Source organism: Ictidomys tridecemlineatus, chromosome 9 (genome assembly GCF_052094955.1).
Source record: "Ictidomys tridecemlineatus isolate mIctTri1 chromosome 9, mIctTri1.hap1, whole genome shotgun sequence".
Taxonomy (NCBI): Eukaryota; Metazoa; Chordata; class Mammalia; order Rodentia; family Sciuridae; genus Ictidomys; species Ictidomys tridecemlineatus.
Window position 1 is genome coordinate 107,787,013 of NC_135485.1, and position 15,608 is coordinate 107,802,620.

The 15,608-nt window shown below is 31.4% G+C and overlaps 1 protein-coding gene across 8 annotated transcripts in view; it reads right to left on the minus strand.

Annotated features, from left to right (window-relative positions):
* The window catches only part of Smarcad1 (SNF2 related chromatin remodeling ATPase with DExD box 1), an 81,137-nt gene that overhangs the window by 19,262 nt on the left and 46,267 nt on the right, over positions 1–15,608 (minus strand). For all 8 annotated transcript variants that reach the window (XM_078021913.1, XM_078021912.1, XM_078021908.1 and 5 more), the window contains 3 exons: positions 13,723–14,117; positions 6,635–6,834; positions 1,138–1,228 (listed from right to left, as the gene is read on the minus strand). In XM_078021913.1, the coding sequence (XP_077878039.1) occupies positions 1,138–1,228; positions 6,635–6,834; positions 13,723–14,117 (686 nt within the window). The remainder of the gene's footprint in view (positions 1–1,137; positions 1,229–6,634; positions 6,835–13,722; positions 14,118–15,608) is intronic.

Sequence of the window (15,608 nt, forward strand, 5' to 3'; positions counted from 1 at the left end):
TGTTTAAATATTTATTTTGGAAAAGCAAATGTACTATATATATATGTATGTTATATTCATATATATTATTTTATTTTCCCCCGCTCCAGTAAATATTTATCCACAGAACATGTCTTAAGTTTTTGTGTTGGAGATTGAACGTAGAGCCCTGTACACGGTGTGACTTGTTTTATTTAAATACTTTTTATAACTATACCTGGAGGAAGAAAGGAAATGTTAAAGTCAAGTTTTTAGCTGGTCATGATGGTGCCTGCCTGCAATGCCAGCTACTTGGGAGACTGAGGCTGGAAGATAACAAGTTTGAGGCCAGTCTGGGCAAATTACTGAGACCCTAACTCACACAAATAAATAAATAAATAAACAGATAGATAGGTAGATAAATAAACAATTTTAAAAAGGGACTGTGGATGTAGCTAGGTTATAGACTGCTTACCTAGCACGTGAGAAGCCCTGGGTTCAATCCTCAGTACTGTGGCCCTCAAAATGAAAAAGGCCAAGTTTCTATACGACCATACCTGGAGTAATGGCTATAAGAAACTTGCTTAGTTTTAAAGCAAATATGATTTGGGAAAAATGCACACTCTGAAACATCTGATAAGAATAAAATGGCTGAAATCATATTGCTAATATGTGATGTACATTTATTTACTGATAAGGACAGTTATATTAAAATTTAAAAGCAGTTATATAAAAAGTACAGAGATAGTAAAATCTCAGTTTCATATATATATAATATTATACACTTATCTGTTATGTATATACATACAAATACATACAAAAGAAGAAATCTAGAAAGACATCAAACTATGTTTTTAAATGGTAGGATTACAGATAACTTTGATTTTCTTCCTTATGTTTTCATGTAATGTCCAATTTCTAACATAGATATTAATTATTTTGATAATAAGAAACATAATAAATCTGTTTTCATTTTGGGGAGGAGTCAGAAGGCTAAAAGTAACACAGGGAATAGTAAACAGTAAAAACCAGTAGGGATGAGAAAAAGAGTAAGATACTAAAGTGATAACAGTTACAACTACAGTGGCAAGGAAAAAATGCCATGTTGTAAATGAAAGCAAGGATGCCTTTTTAATGATGTTTGGAATACAAAATACAAGTAACAGAGTACACACTTACCATTTCATCTGCCAAAATGCCATTAAGTCCATGTTTATGTACCAACGCCAGCCAATTCAAACCAACTTTCTGATAGGGCTTGAGTGACAAACTGGTAAAGAAAGAATAACCAAATATTACAGATTTATACTTTTATTAGTTTTCTATACTATTTTCTGACATGAGGTTTAGGTTTACGATGAACACAAAAATTCAAATGCCTTAGACAGAGCCTTACCTTTTAACTTAACTGTTATAAGCTATGTATACCTATTTAAGAAAACAAATCTAAAGCATAATAATTCTTTTACTCTTCTCAAATTTATTCTATTTGTCTATTTATTTCTTCTGGCAATTAAATTACATAATAGTCCCATATTTGGTCATAATGTAATGCTACCAAATTAATTAATTCCAAAAGTGATTAGAATATTAACTATGATAACATTATTAACTTAATATTCATCCTAGAAAACAAAATTGTACTTATTTGATTTTAACACATTAAGGAACTTAAAGAGTGTTAGGACAAAACCCACAAATCAAACACACTGTTTTGCCAGACTGGTTTAATAAATACTTTCTGAATGTGTACCAATCACCCCTAGTACAAGTGGTACATGTAAATTCTGAAGTGTGCGCGCATATGGGTAATATCTAAGTGAGTACTATGTACAAATGAAAATTTGCTACACATCAATGAACACTAGTGAATAGAAACTAATATGCAGGTGTCAAAATCAAAACTTGGAAACACATAGACTAATTCCTGGGAATGATCAATTTATTTTGGAGAGTCAAAATGAAAATTTTTTTCTAAATGTTTAAGTGGCTAAATATTAAGAGTAGTTATTTACCGAATATTTATTACATACAGACACATATTTAGCATTTTTTAGAAAACACGAATACTTTATAAAGATCCTATAAAGTAGTTATTACCATAATTTAGTAATCCGCCTGAGGTTATAAGGATATGAAGTGTTAAGGTTCAGACATTAATTCAGGAAGTCTATTTCACTCACTAGGATAGCATATACCCAAAATAAACAAATATTAAACAAGGTCATGGCATAATAAACAGTTTAGGGTTCAAACTCTGAAATCAAAATGTCTTTTAAGAGAAAGTTGGGATGAAAGATGTCCATTTAAATTAGAATCTGTTTTACTTGTGAGAGATACAATGTATAAAACATTTCACACCTAAAAAATAAAAGTACCTATAGGAAACAAATCACCAGTATTTCTAAGGTATTCACAGTTCTTTGTTGTATTTTTAAAAACTCATCTTTTCCCTTCTTAGCCAATAAAACTTCTGTACTACTATAAAAGCAATAATCTTACAGATGCAAATTTTGCTTGGATCAGAGAAGTTACTTGCCCAATATCATATTGCTAACCAAATCCATGTGTGCAGCTAGTATTCAACCCAGGTCTAGTCCAAACCTCATCTCTTAACCACTATACCCTAAAAATGAAAAAGTTCTCTCTACCCTTACCACCTTATCATCAATACTGAATTCTCCATTGTTTCTCTGAATGCTTTCCAGTAATTTATTCATCTTATACACATAAAATTAACATTTCATAAAAACGAAACATGATAAGGTAGGCCAATTATATCATTTATAAATGCACTGAAGAACCAACATGCATTCCAACATACAGCCTATCACATATAGCCAGGAAATATTCTCAATCAACAAAAATTACTTCCTCACCAACACATGTTGACAGTCAACTGATACTCATTCCACATCAAATTCTAAAAAGAGGAAAAAGCATCTACTACATAGAATTAGGACATTTAACAGCTTTATCACACTAAAGTATCTACACATAATATATGTAAGTATTACACACACACACACACACACTTCTCTGCTAGATCTAAGTTACAAGTAACTATATTTCTTAGTATCACAACAAATTCTTCTGAATGTAAAGGATCAATGAAAATTCAATTTTAACAAAGACATTTTGGGAATGCACATTGGAGTGTGGCTATAATCTCAAGTACTTTGAGGCTAGCCTCAGCAACTTAGTAAGAATGTCTCAAAATTTTAAAATAAATAAATAAAAAGGGCTGGGTATGTACCTTGGTAGTTGACTGTCTGTAAACTTGAGTACTACAAGAAAAGAAAAACAACAAACACCCACACCCACACCTACACCAAAGATATTTTGAACTCCATTTATTACGAGCAATTTTAAAAACAGGATAGTTATATTCTTTCCCTATAGTTTCTACTATTTAGATGCTATATAATCATACCTCCCTCCCATTTTTCTTTAACACTGGAGTTTTCTAAGGTTTTTATGACTGCTTATGAACCATGAGTACCAATTTACAGATAAGAATGTAGAGATTTGCTCACATCTTCTGAATTATTTAGGGCTCTTTTCTGAAGAGAGTGCGACACAAATACCTCTAAACCGAAGGATTTCTTATCTTCCATTAAGGAAAAAAAAAATGATTTTAAGATTTTCTAAGATCATGAAAGAAAATGAAGCAACAAATTATTTTAAAGTTACTTGTTCTGTTAGAGGAAAAAAAATATCCTTCCAGAATTAATAATTTCTTCAGAATGTGAAAATTAAACTGGGTTTATATCTCCTGCCAGAGAAAACTGATTTCTAAATTATTTTTAAATGTGAGAAAGGCCTGCAATAGTAAGATTGGCAATATACATAATGTGCTAAATTTCAGTTTAAAATAAAGTAACATAAAGGCAGAGAGACTTATTTGAAGCGGTATATATAAATAAATTAGGGATAATAAATGAACAGAAGTTTAGATTTTATGTATTACACAGCTGACATACATTAATACTACCACATTAGTTTGTTCTAGTAGGAATATTCAAACTAAATAATTACATCCTAGTACTTTGAGTTAGTCAAATCATCATCTTCAGTATTGGTGTGCATTCACATCAATGTCAAATGGTCTTACAGCTCCGGTTAAAAAACTTGATAGGGAACCTATCTTGTCAAGATCAGGATAAACAACAACAACATGATAGATTTAGCCCAGAATAGAATGGACATATCTGATTAAATATACTGTATATTGAACATTTGAGTAAAGCTAAAGAATTTCAAGTTTGAGGACAGACTCAGCAACTTAGTAAGACTGGGTGTCTCAAAGTAAAAAATAAAAAGGGCTGGGGATATAGCTCAGTGGTAAAGTACCCTGGGTTCAATCCCCAGTACAAAACAAACAAACAAAAACTCATGAATTTCATAATTGCTAAAGTTTGAGAGATGGCTATATCTCTGATAGGAATAAAACAGGAGAAATTCTGAGTATTTCTCTCCTTTTCCCTCTTATATTTTAACTTCAGGCAAAGTTAATTTTGAGGTTTAAATATAAAATTTATGAATATAGAAAGGTTTTGAGGTATACATCAGAAATATTTTTTTCTCTATAAAGACTATTTTTAATAAGAATGTCTGTATTTCCAAAAGGCAAATAAATAAAAGTTAACCTTAATACTGCTTCAAAGTATAGTTTACTACAGAAAAATTTGATCTGCTAAGAGAAAGATCCAAGTAGTTTAGGGGGTATAATTCAGTGGTAGAGCTCTTGTGTAGCATGTACAAGGCTCTGTTCAATCCTGATAATTAAACATAAATAGATAGATAGATAGATATAGATCGATAGATAGATAGATAACAAAGAAAATAAAGAGACCAACATGAGTATGGTAGGTTCCATTCATCAGGACAGTTTTATGTTTTCCTCTGTGCTAATTCAACCTTTCCCAAGGCAAAGAAACAACTGCAAATGTTACTAGACTATGGAGCCACAATGCCTGGCTAGTACACCAAGTAAAGACTGCTTGTGCAACTCTTACTTGGCTGGAGAACAAAAACCAAGACAATAAGTTCTACCCCCTAAAAGTTTCCTTAAATGAACCCTAACAAGACTGATTATAAAGGTTTTTAGAAGTAGTTCTTTGGATTAAATCCAATGACCACTTACCAAAAAGACAAAACAAAACTGTTTTTCTCATATTAAAAAAAAAAAAAAAAAAAAACACCCTCAGTCTAATGGAAAGGATAGTGTTACCTGATCATACTATTTACAAGTAACAAGACTTTGTGAGTGTGGGTTTAGAGAGAAATTTTTAGGTGATGCAATAAAGCACTTGATTTTTTAAAATCCAAATTATGATAAAGTAGACTCAACTGGGTAAGTCTTGTAGAGTGAAGAACTCCCCATATCCAATGCTGGAGAACAAGAAGCAGCAGCTCCAACTACACTTTTAGGAGATGAATTTGCTGATATAGTTCTTTCTATGCAACAGAAAAGAGCTTCTTTTGTGGTAACTGCATCACGTTTCCCTACACCATCCCATAGCACCCTAGAAGGGCACAGAAAAGATTGTTGCTTATTTTAAAGGCCAGTAATCATATCGTGCTTTTTTCTTTTTCACATCTCAATTTTTAATTATTAACAAATGATCAGCAAATATGCTTTGATCATTAACTTAGAAAAAATATCAGAATTAAAATCAACAACTAAAGTTATCATTTAATAAGACCCTAATGCTAATCTTACTAAAATATCTATCAGAAATATTCCAAGCAGATGTAACTCATTTTTTAAGTTGCACACCATTATACAGTATGGATAAGCCATAATTCATTTCAGTTGTTCCCTGATTTTAGGAACTCTGTTTTCATGGTTTTGCCACTGTAAATAACATCATAGCAAACAATTTCATGTATTTTTTATAAAAGAAGTATTCTGAACTGTTCTCCGTCTCCAACTATTTAAATAAGCCTTTAAAGGAAGTTCAAAACATTTTCCCAACCCCAAGCCCCCAATATCATGCAAAAACATAGGAGTTCATAATTATAAAAAGTAATTTTAGTATGTATTAACGACCGGACAATTTTTCGTGTTTATTTTTTGCAAGAATTCTGATAAGGTATTTTACTGAAAGTAGCAGTTTGGGGAATATTACATTTATATAATATACTTAATCCTTCTCCTATCTGATGTATTTTTACTGCCAAAGATTTTAAAATCTGGGCTTTCTAAAATATTTCAAACATTTTACCACAAATGTGGGACATTTTAATTATTTCATTTAATCTATAATTAAAAATAAATTGAGCTAACACAAATCTTTAAACTGTCATAATCAAGCAATTGACATTTTCCCAAGCACCAAATATATGTATAAGGGAGCTAAAATGCCTTTTCAGTTTCTGATTAGATAGAAGAAATTATCTGTCATCAGTCAAGGAAGACATAAGTTACATAATACCAAATAATTTCCACCCATTAGTTTATAATGATATGATGGAATAAAATACCCTGCTTTGGGGGGGGGTGTCAATAGAAACCATTCATATACTACTTATGTGCCATTATAGGAAAGACTGAGGGTTCTCTAACACTAGTTGCTATATCACATTTAATTCCCCTAGGCAGAATGCAGAAAAAAGTTCAGATATTTTATACAACTGAGATAAAATACTGGCTATGTTCAACAAATGTTACCTTTGGTTTAGAATGGAAGGTTGTTCTATATTCCATCCACCTCCATTTCCAGTAAGCATGGTAACTTGTTTGGTTAATTTGTTTGAAATATCTTCACACTTGTTCATAAGTCTTATAACTACATCCCTTTCTTGAATCAGTGTTTTACAGTTCCATATTAAATCTTCTGATAAGCCATTCGTTTTGGACATCTTTGTGAACTATGGCATGGAAAGAAAAACAATTTTAATAGTCTAGATCTAGTAAACAAAAAGCCAAATTCTTAGAGGGGAAAAAAGTTTGTTAAACTTTATTAATCAAGTTTAATGAACTGCTAAGAAAACTTGATTCTTCACGTGCACAGTTGCATTCATGTTTCTCGTTGTCATCTTACTGTCACTTGAAACTACGTTGAAATAAAATATATCTTTCTCTCTCAAAATGCATAATCTCAAATTTCTAAATTTGACCTTGGCAGCTGTTCTTTTATAGAAGAAACATTAGTAAGTAGTTTGCTAGTATCTCCTATCAAGTCTTCAAAATCTTAGATTCACCCTTCTGTATTAACAACACATACTGTATACCTGATCTGGTCTTCATTTCTGTCACTTCTTATGACCTGTTAATCTTACAAAAGCATATTTTTACCATATCCATCATCAACGTACAACCCACCTATAGTATTCAAAACTCCATTTATTTCTCACTTGATATTTTGTTCTCAAATTGAGACTATTACTTGAAAAGATATTACATGAATCAAAAATTAATTGTTGGAGCTGGAGACACAGCTCAGGGATACAGTGCTTGCCTAATGTTTTGTGTGCAGACCTGGGTTCAATACTGAACAAAAAAACTAATTATAAGCTCCCAATAATAATTACATAAAACTAAAAAATTAATTTCAATATAACATGGTATAAATGGTTTGGTGTGAAGATTTTTGCAAAAATTTCTTTCAAAATTTATATTTGTTTTTCAAAAAATGAGGGTGAATATTTGAAATGAAAAAACTACTTTAATACACCAACACTAGAATTTTATATGAATAGCTGAAAAACATCTTGAAGAACATTATGAAAATACTTTTTTCCTGGCCTGGTGGCACACACCTGTAATCCCAGCAACGTGGAAGGCTGCAACAAGAGGATCACAAGTTTGAGGCCAGCCTCAGCAAATTAACAAAGCCCTCAGGAACTTAGTAAGAACTGGGTCAAAAAAAAAAAAAAAAAAAAAAAGGGAGGTGGGGATGAGAAAGGCCAATAGCTTTTTGAAAGCTTGTTGGGTGAAACCAAAAATCCCATAATCCAGAACTGAATAAAAGAAACTAAAATAACAACATCTGCTAGATAAAACCACACGATTTTGATTCACGTCTTCTTTTAGCATATTCTTCTAAGTAACAACATGAGTTACACTGACAACTCTAAATCATCCCTGGAATCAGTTATTTCTAAATTCATAGAGAATCTCCACAATAGAAAATCAACATTTCCAGAATATATTAATGCATCTTTGCAACTTACAACAATATACATTTTTCATATTTATTCTAGAATAAGTTGGTAAAATACAAATTATCCAATCTATTCCAAAGCCATATTATTAATGCTCTGGAAGATTTTAACTAAAACAAAATAAAACACACACAGACCAAACTTAGCATTTTACAAAATGGCACTGAAATTCTAAGTTATCTGTGCATTACTTAACATTTTTACAACATTTTATCCAGTAACTCATTAAATCCACCTAACTATTCCAAGATTAGTTCACCAATTCTGGATAAACAAACTAAGGTTTAATTTCCAAGGTCACAGAGTTGGACAATAAATAGAAGCCAAAGTCTATGCTCTTCTCACTGTAACGAATGCCTCTCTGAATAAATAATCTTAAGACCTTAAAGGTTCAAAATAATTAAATGAACATCCTGCCATGTATTATGTAAATTCTTAGATTTTAGCAAATAACATTCTAACTGATTAAAGTACGTGGTTAGAAAGACCTAACAGTTTCTGTTCTCATGTGGTTTATAGCTACTAAGAAAAACAGGTAACAATTTTAAGTGAAACAACTAGCATTATAAGGGCACTTATCATGAGCAGACTAATAAAATCTAAGATCCAGGAAAAAATATTTTTTTCTTCCTTTTACTTTAAAGACATCAATCGGTTATGATCACTCAGAAATTACAAGACATAAGCAAACAATAGGGGTGACCAATAAAGATACTAGAGAACTGAGAAATAAAGCAAAAGAAACACTAATTATGAATTTATACAAACAGCAAATATGTCGAGAGGTAGATTTAGGAAAGTTCTTTTATATATAGTTCCTAAAGAAGTAGTAATGACAGTCTTAAAATATTAACTTTGCAACCCCTATTAAATTATAGATCTAGGCATAGAGCATCAACAACTGCTAATAACACAAAAATGAAACGGATATTACTGCTTTCTGATAAAAGAACACATCACTAGTTACTGGAAGCACAAAAACAAGCCAACAGGGAAAACTAAACTAATAATTCAAGAAACAGCAAAAATAACCATATACTGCCTTACACAGCTCATTCAGGAAGGCATTTACATAGTTAAAATAATGCAAACACCACAAATGATCTTCAAACTTACTATATTATCAGCATATTGGTAAAACTCAGGAATTGGAAATGACATGTAAAATGAAGTCAACAATAAGAGGAGCACCAATCTGTTCATCCATGTTGTTATGTAAATAATAAGGCTTACACATGACAAAAAAATGTAATTATATTACCCAGCTATATGGAGGTGGTAAGAATCAGACAAAAGCTCTAAAAGCAATAACATGTGGGAAACAGACTGGGGAAAAGTGATGGATATAAATTTGGGGGAAGAACAAACCTATAAGAATATTTAACTTGTTAATCCTAAGTATGTTATAAGTAATAAAAACAAAAGTTAACAAAAGAATAGAAACTCAGTTCTATTTTCTTACACAGTATCTTTATTAACATTAGAGGGGGTATCATTTAAGAAAGGTATTAAGAACATTCGGTTGCCACCTGTTTTCTGAACACTTTAAAAAGCATTAACAATCTAATAAGTTACTTAGCTTTACCAAAAAAAGTGGGGAGCAGGGGGACTTAAGAAAAACAAAGTACCCTGAAAATACAGAATGTTAATAAATATGAATTTAGCTGGGTGTAGTGGTACATGCCTATAATCCCCACAGCTTGAAAGGCTGAGACAGGAGGATCCTGAGTTCAAAGCCAGCCTGAGCAACTTAGCAAGACCTTGTCTCTAAATAAAATACAGAAAAGTGCTGGGGATGTGGCTCAGTGATTTTAGAACAGCTGAGTTCAATCCCAGGTACAAAAAAAAAAAAAAAAAATTAATGATAAGCCCAGAAAAGATGATCCTATTTATATGGTCTGAAATACAAACAGATGATGCTCTAAATATCTTAAATGATGAGTATCTTTGGTACAATTTTGGATCTACTTTACTTTCTTCTTCTTAACTACTATTCCAGTTTTACATAGAAAAAATCATTTTCAAAACAATTACTTTCTCGAGGGGAAGAAAAGAAAAACCAAGTGATTGCTACTAGTTGGATAATTTACATGTAAAAAGGATCTCAATCTGACCCTGATTACTATCTTTGATTAACAAAAACTCAAGGACTTTATCAAAAGCAGTCTGCAACTGAAGTACCCCTCTCTTGCCACAGTGTGTCACTGTTACTGAACAAATATTTTTTATTTTTTTTTATTTTTACAGGATGGAAGAAATTGTTTAGAAGCACGTTTAACTGTTAAATTATTTAATCTCTACTTAACAAATAACAGCCTAAGGACAGACTTCTAATCTTACTCATTAATATGAATAAGTTGGCAGCAGCCTCCAAAGTACTCAGAATTCATTTTTTTAAAATAAAAGTTTATCCTTATACAAATTAAAACAAAACCAGAGTATAATAATCTATGATCAAACTTAACAAAGCTTCCCTCTCTGGAAGGAGGAAATAGGCATTACGACGCTTCAAGTGACAAATTTATACAGATTTTTATAAAAATTTCTGAGTGAAAACAAAGCAAAAAAAAATCTTTGTCTACAAGTTAAAAGTAGATGAAAAAACAAGGAGCACAGAAAAGAATTATCAGACATGAACTAAATTTGACTTTGCTTGGCTAACAGGGAAAACTGCATCTATGCTGATCTAAATGTTAACGAAGTAGATATATATATGAATTTTGGGGAGCTAAGCTATATTCATGAATTGATTTATTCATAAATATTGTATTCATCAGTATAAATACTTTGGTATTCTGGTTAACACATAAGGAGACAATGGAATAAGACTTATCATGGACACAATATATCCCCCACTCCAACCTTGCATAAGGCTAGACACCCTCTTAGTTAAAGGACTAGTTTTTTTGTTTTTCTTTTTTTTAAATAACCAGCTTTTTCTCGTGTAAAATTAACCTAAAAACATTTTAGCTTAAAAAGAAAAAGTATAATCTCTGACATGAAAATCATAATGATACAGAAAACATATGGTCTCTGGATTTAAAATCTCTGTGATTTGATAACTAAGTACCTCATATGACACAAGTATATTATACATTTTTACATATTATATACATCAGAATTATACTATGCATTGAAGACTAAAAGAACCAATAATCTACAACTTTTCAAGAAAGTTGTTTTAAAGAATCTGCTAACAATTTTCAGATTCAAGTTATTAAGACAATGAAATACCAATGATATTTAATCATTTAAAGATAATCAATGTTAAAAAAAACTTGATTTTGAACAAGTCACAAAACTTATGTGTTTGCTTGATTCATGAGATGAGTATGCATTTTTTCCATGAAATATTTGTGAATCTCATAGTTCTGTGAAATTCTGTTAAGAATTCCTGTACTCCTTAATATTAAACAATAATTTTAAGAAAGAATGAACTAGCTATTAGTAGGCCATTATGAATATACAATATCCTGTAATTTTCATTAAAGTCTGACTGAGTGACATCATTAAAACCTCAACTGATTTTATAGGATCTTCTAAATACAACAGCTATTAAAACTGTGTTTTTGCCCCTATAGTTTCCTCTCAAAGTTACTTAGAGAATCACTGTCAAACCTATTCATGAATAGGAGTAAATTATATAGCTTTTTACCAAAATGTACAAAATACTGACTTTTGATATTTTTAAGATATTGAATGGCTCTACAATCCAGTCATTCAAAATTCTTAAGTTATTGAAAGCTGAAAGCTCAAAGTTCTAAGCAAACTAAAATGTAAAGTTATATTTGTTAAATCAAACTATAAATTTGCAAAAACTTATTTACGTACTACATTGCACAGGATAGCAAAGCACTGTATTCATTGAACTTTTAAGATACTTTTTAGCTGTTAGATAAAACACTCAACATTTGGATGGCTGGCTAAAACAATAAAAGTCTTTATGTTCAACTTTGAGAAAGGGGCAAGAAGTTAGGAGGTTTAAGTAAGTAATGCACAATCTCCAAATTCATGTCAAGACTAATTTAAACTATGCCAATTAATTAGTAGGGGAAATATGCTTTCTACATGATAAGTTGCTGAATTTTTTAAAAAACATCTGGCACATATAACCCTGATAAAACTGTATAATTTACTATAAGATACCTGGGCAAGTAGTTACAGTGACTAAACAAACCAATGTAGATAATTGCATTCTTTATGAAATAAATTAGAATCCAACAAGCCTGAGCAACCCAACTCCATAATAACATAAGAGACCATTAAAGATTAAAAGAAAGAAGAAAAGAAAAAAAAGAAGAACAAGAAAGCCCTTCAGCAAATACCTTAAGAAATAAATCACTCAGGCAAAGCCAAACAAGTTTTGAAAGGGCCTGCTTTGACAGATGGTCTCTGGAAAAGCAAAAGCTTCAGGCAACACGAGTGTTTTTATTTATTTTTTTTTAAAGCTATGAAGCGTTAGAAACATTTCTATATTTTTCAAATATTTCAGTTTTTAAAAAATGCTTTTTACAACCATGTGTAGCCCCCCCTACCACTTTAAGACACTAAAACAAGTACACTTACGCTCATTTAGATTTGACATAGTTATAGAATTAATCACAAATGCAACTTTGCTCTATAACTCAGAAAATAAAACATCTTAAAAACCTTTATAAAGCAAAGACCACTTTATCTTCTAAAGCTGTAAAAAATCATCCATATTGCTTTTATTGCAGGGCCTATACACAATGCATGCTATAAAAGCCCATACCCCCAAAAGTGTTAAAGCAAAATTTCAAAAAAGTTCTTATATTTTTCTGTAGAAATAAGAGTCAATGATTGTTGACATTTAGGAAACTCAAAAAGCAGGTATTTTCAGTAAAACTTTTTATAGGAAATTAAATTCTACAAAATTATCATGCAAAGTGTACTTACCAGTGCTCATGCTTTCCCTTCACCTAACGCTTGAATTCTAGGTTTCCACAAACTTTTCTATCTTTCCAATTAAAAACGCTGAAGCCTGCTACACTCCATAAAATGGCCGTGTTGTTTAACCAAGAAAAACATGATTAGAGGTTGAGCTGTCACTTTTAGAAGAAAAAGAAAATAAACAATTGCTTCTTTTGTGATGAAGCATTAAAACAGTTAGGCTGGCATTTTCAATCATGGATCTCCCCTGGACGTTGCTACTGCTCTTCAAGCAGTTGTAAAATTTCTGCCACATTCTTGCTTTCTGCATGGTGTCTCAGCAGTAACAGATCAGAGCAGGCTAGCAAACAACTCCTTCCTAAATGTAAGCTCTAATTTCTTCTTCTGCAGTGAAATGAACCAAGTTTCTATGCAAAAGAATGAGTGACAGTATTCCCAGCCAATCAGCTTGGGTTTTTTCAGAAAAATCACCCCTTAATTCATTCAAAATTAGGTCATATGACACTATTTGAAATACTATTGGCTTACAATGAAAGCAATGTTTGACTCTACACAGGATAAGGCCTCCCTTCTATGCTTCCCTGGGCTGAAGACAACTTGACTATAAACGGTACTGTAAATTAAACACACACACACACACACACACACACAGTGAGGGGAAAAAAAAGAATGTAGCCTTACCAGAGCTTCCCAACTATTAAAGGGCCGGAGTTCTGTTATCTTCTGAGCTTTCTTCTGAGAACACTGAGGAATTAAAGTAAGTTCACCAATTGAAGCATCCTGAAGGAAGTGAAGAATTTTACCTTTATATCCATCCTCCATCATTTCTTCACCACTACTGTAGTCCTCATCTAGTGAACTACCGACATCAGAACCTGAATCATATTCAGAGTCTTCAATCACTTTCTTAGGATTAAATACATTTTTTTTACGTTTTTTGTTAAAACCATTTTGTTGTTTCATTGAAAATTTCTGTTTTAGTTTTGTTTTAGCTACATTTTTAGGACAATTTTGACTTCTTGAAGAAACTTCTTTTCCATTTGGAACCTCACTTTGTGATGAAAATTGCGATGTATCTGTGTTCAAAGAAAGACAAAAACAATAAATAAATTAGAAATATATAAATTCAATAAAAATATAAGACTTCAAATGAGATGAGAAAAATATTTAAACATTCATATTCCTTTTGAATCCAGAAGAATTCGGCTGCAATTTACTGTTAAATCTTGACACACTTTTAATAGAAATGCAGAAGCAGAATTTAAAATTATAGAGTACTTTCAAAAGCAGGTAATAACTTATTTAAAAAAAAAGAATTAAATATAAATTTCCATTTTCTAACAAAGGTCCTTACAACATAAATTGTAGCTGCATATCCATAATGTCCCAAATGTTACTTAAGCAGCCCAAATTCTTAATGCCAACACTGATGGGTACAGAAAAACAATGCTGATCCCTACCATGAGGTTTACTAACAAAGTGTCTGTTTCAACTATCCATAAGCTTTCCATCACTATGTCCACTACTCTAAATTCATCATTATTTAAAAAACTATTCCAATATATTATTATCAAAACCACTACTACTCTCTATCATATTTCACTGAATTCTAGGATGCCTGTGAATAGAGGTATACTGTTATCTTATGTACAGTAAGAAAATATGTACCAATCACTCTATAAAATACAGTTGGTTCTCTAGCTGCCAGGTTCCAAATACATGCATTTATTCAATCATGGATCAAAGAGAAGGAAAACAAAACAAAACAACAACAACAACAAAAAACCCCTGCATTTGTAATAGATGTATAGACTTTTTTCTTATCATTATTTCCTAACTGATATAATAGAACAACTATTTTCATAGTTTTTACACTTTACTAGATATTATAAGTAATCTTAAAATGATTTAAAGTATGTGGGAAATACACATAGATTATATGTAAATATATGCCATTTTACAAAAAGGAGTTTGAGCACCAACATATTTTGGTATCTGAACCTTCCCTTACAGATACTGAAGAACAAACATACTTTATTGAGATTGGTTATTTTCACAAGAGGCTTTCAGACTTACAGATTATCATACACTCATTTTCTGCACATATAAAAAAATATGAGCAAAATAAACTGAATACAGTATTCCCCAAATTTCTTCCCTTTGATAACCTAGATCTTTTGAGCATCATTTTCAGACTCAAAAATAGGTGACAGTGGTGGCTTTCTAATTTCCACACATATCATTCACTATGCAATAATACTGGTAGTACAGCTTTTCTTAAAAGAACTCATTTAAAATAAACTTAAAGCCACCTGTGCTGGGCTTTAAAAGCTGGTTTGCAATTATAAAGTCTACTTGAAGTCTGGCTTAGGGATGTTACTAAACATATATAATTCAACTGAGCCCCACCACCAGTCTCCTATACCATTTTCTAAAGTTAAAAGTGTTCTACTATGGGTTTAGACTTTCTTCAAATGCTGATGATTCCCATGTTTTGGATGCCAGTGCTTTTCAAAGTCATGCCAGTTCAAGCTAAAATATCTGCATTACAGTGATTATAAGATACC